This window comes from Montipora foliosa, chromosome 2 (genome assembly GCF_036669935.1).
Source record: "Montipora foliosa isolate CH-2021 chromosome 2, ASM3666993v2, whole genome shotgun sequence".
Lineage (NCBI taxonomy): Eukaryota > Metazoa > Cnidaria > Anthozoa > Scleractinia > Acroporidae > Montipora > Montipora foliosa.
Window position 1 is genome coordinate 13,335,647 of NC_090870.1, and position 2,500 is coordinate 13,338,146.

At 40.2% G+C, this 2,500-nt stretch overlaps 1 protein-coding gene across 1 annotated transcript in view; it reads right to left on the reverse strand.

The window, feature by feature from the left end:
• The window catches only part of LOC137992490 (uncharacterized), a 13,856-nt gene that overhangs the window by 4,132 nt on the left and 7,224 nt on the right, over positions 1 to 2,500 (reverse strand). Inside the window, exon 4 of the mRNA XM_068837850.1 lies at positions 1 to 91. This exon is cut by the window's left edge and continues 190 nt beyond it. Within this exon, the coding sequence (XP_068693951.1) occupies positions 1 to 91 (91 nt within the window). The remainder of the gene's footprint in view (positions 92 to 2,500) is intronic.

Below are 2,500 nucleotides of genomic sequence, written 5' to 3' on the forward strand. Positions count from 1 at the left end.
GGCTTCTTCAATGTGGTGTAACCAGGCGCCAGTATTACGGTAGAAGCCTCGGAGAAAGTAACCAGGGGGACAAACGGCCCAGACGTTGGTGCTAGAAAGAAGAAAACGCCTGAAGCTGAGAACAGAAGCTCATCAAGGGGAGTCTCTGTCTCCACTAATTCCTTAAGTCAACCCACTCCCGACTATATTTATTTTTTGAAACAGGTTTTTCCCGCTACTTTACCTCACAGCTCTGTTTTGATTGGCTTTTATAACAGTGCGCTTGCTGAATCTTCTAAGGGAGATTGGCTTTTATACAACGATTGGCTTGCTGCATCTCCCAAGGGAGGCGTTCTATGAATAAATCTACTCGAGAAAGGGTTGACTCATAGGCCATACATGGGAGATGGAGGTTTAATTTGATGAGCTCCTACTAAGAGACATTGGTTAAGGACGGTCCTGCTAATTCAAAGGTATTTTTGCGCGGCTTACTGACTATGCGGGAAAATTAGAGCTTAACAAGTGTTATTGAAATCCAAAAAGAAAATTGGGGGTAACCACGCATTTTTCGAAGATAATTGATCAACAGTATTGTTAAAAAGCTATAAAATACAAAGCAATGTATAGCGTTCTTTTCCTAATTGAAGCCTTAATGCGTGGTTGCCCCCAATTTTCTTTTTGGATACCAAGAGCACTTGCAAAGTACTGCTTTCTCCACATAGTTTTGAACCGCGCAAAAATATCTCTGTATTAATAAGTACTACCCATCGGAAATCCGATTATCTCGAGATGCGCAGAACGTATGCGCAATAACAATATAAGGCACCGTCCTTAAGTTGTATATTACAAAAGTTATTTTTGTGCTAGCTTGTTTATTTAGATTTAGGACGCCTTGAGGTAAACAGGACGCAACTCGTAAATCGCATATCCTTATTTTCTTCAATTTCATTTTTTTTTATAAGTGAGAACATAAAGAGACGGAAAGTTAGAGCAGGGGATAGTGACGCGATTGTGAGTTTCAAAAAAGATAATTTTTAAAAACGAAAGTCGGTTTTCCGAATATCCGCTTGCAACTGCATGACGTCACGAAATAAATTATGCCAATCTGGGGTCGCCCCAACTTATCCGATCACCGGGACGAGGAAGATTGCATTACAACGTCGGGCGATGTTTGTTTACGGCTAAGCGAGTCACCCGTTCCACCTAAAGCACCACTCCTCTATGTGAACAGGGCCTTAGATGTTATGAAATCCTGTGCGTTGGGAACTATACGATGTAGCATGAAACTATATCAGCGAAAGAACATGGCATTGGGTAATAGCACTTAACGAGGAACCACACGAGCCGGGAAAGAAATAACTTCAGAGCAAATTTCAAACAAGTTGTCGCACTGAGCTGTGCAGACGCGTATTTTGTACTCCTATCACAATTCACGAATTCTTTTTATCCTAAACCTACCTAAAGTAAATTCGTTTACTCGACTGCAATTTCAAAGTCAAAGCAGCTCACGACTGAACATCCATTTCACACAAAAAGCCTATAAATGTGATTGTTGAAATATGCCAGAATTTATGTCAACACGGAATTGCTAACGTTTCAGGCCTTCTTTGTTTTTTCAGCGAGTTTTACAAAATATGTGAGGCAGCGAGCCATGCATTATTAAGAAGAAAAACATTACCTGAAAGCCAACCGTCGTGACCAGCTCAGAGTGGTCATGGTTTAAATCCCGTACAGGACTAGTTGAAGTTTTCAGGGCTTCTTTTCGTTACTGCTTAAGAAATGTTCAAAACGGCGATGATAATACAAACTGTTCTCGTGATTCTATCCACATTTCATATATCATAGGCTATATCATAGCCTCTTCAAATTCAGGAGGCAGTGTGGCCCAGTGGTTAGGGCGCTTGCCTTGAGATCCGGAGATCCCGGGTTCAAGACCCGCTCTGACCACTCTTTGAATTTGATCCTGGTAGTCCCTGGTTCAACTTCCCAGCTGCACTTGTAAATAGCCAACTGGTTTGCCTCCGGCCAGTTGGGATTCTTAACAGTTGTAGTTGTTGTTTCGTTGATTCATTGGCCCTGAAAAGCCCTTATGGGGAGAGGTCAATTAAGTATGTATGTATGTATGTATGTATGTATGTATGTATGTATGTATGTATGTATGTATGTATGTATGTATGTATACCAACGAAGTCATGAAATTGTCTTACATCTCTATTACCACCTCACTGTTAATTTAATAGGCGTTTTTCTGCGAGGAAACAAGAACCATTCATGAAATTGACTCTAATGCAGACTGGCGCATGTCCTTGGCGACATCTCAGTGTTTGGGGATAACTGCTGCCAAAGTTTGAGTAACATACCACCACTTTGCCAAGATATTCTTATTTTTTAGAGTGATCCAAAAGTTGAAGCTATTTGTGACGTTATCAAATTTTAAAAAATATGAATGAATGATAACTTCATTTATACACGGTTAAAAATATCAGTCTTACATAGAAAATTTACAAAATTTCTCCAAAGG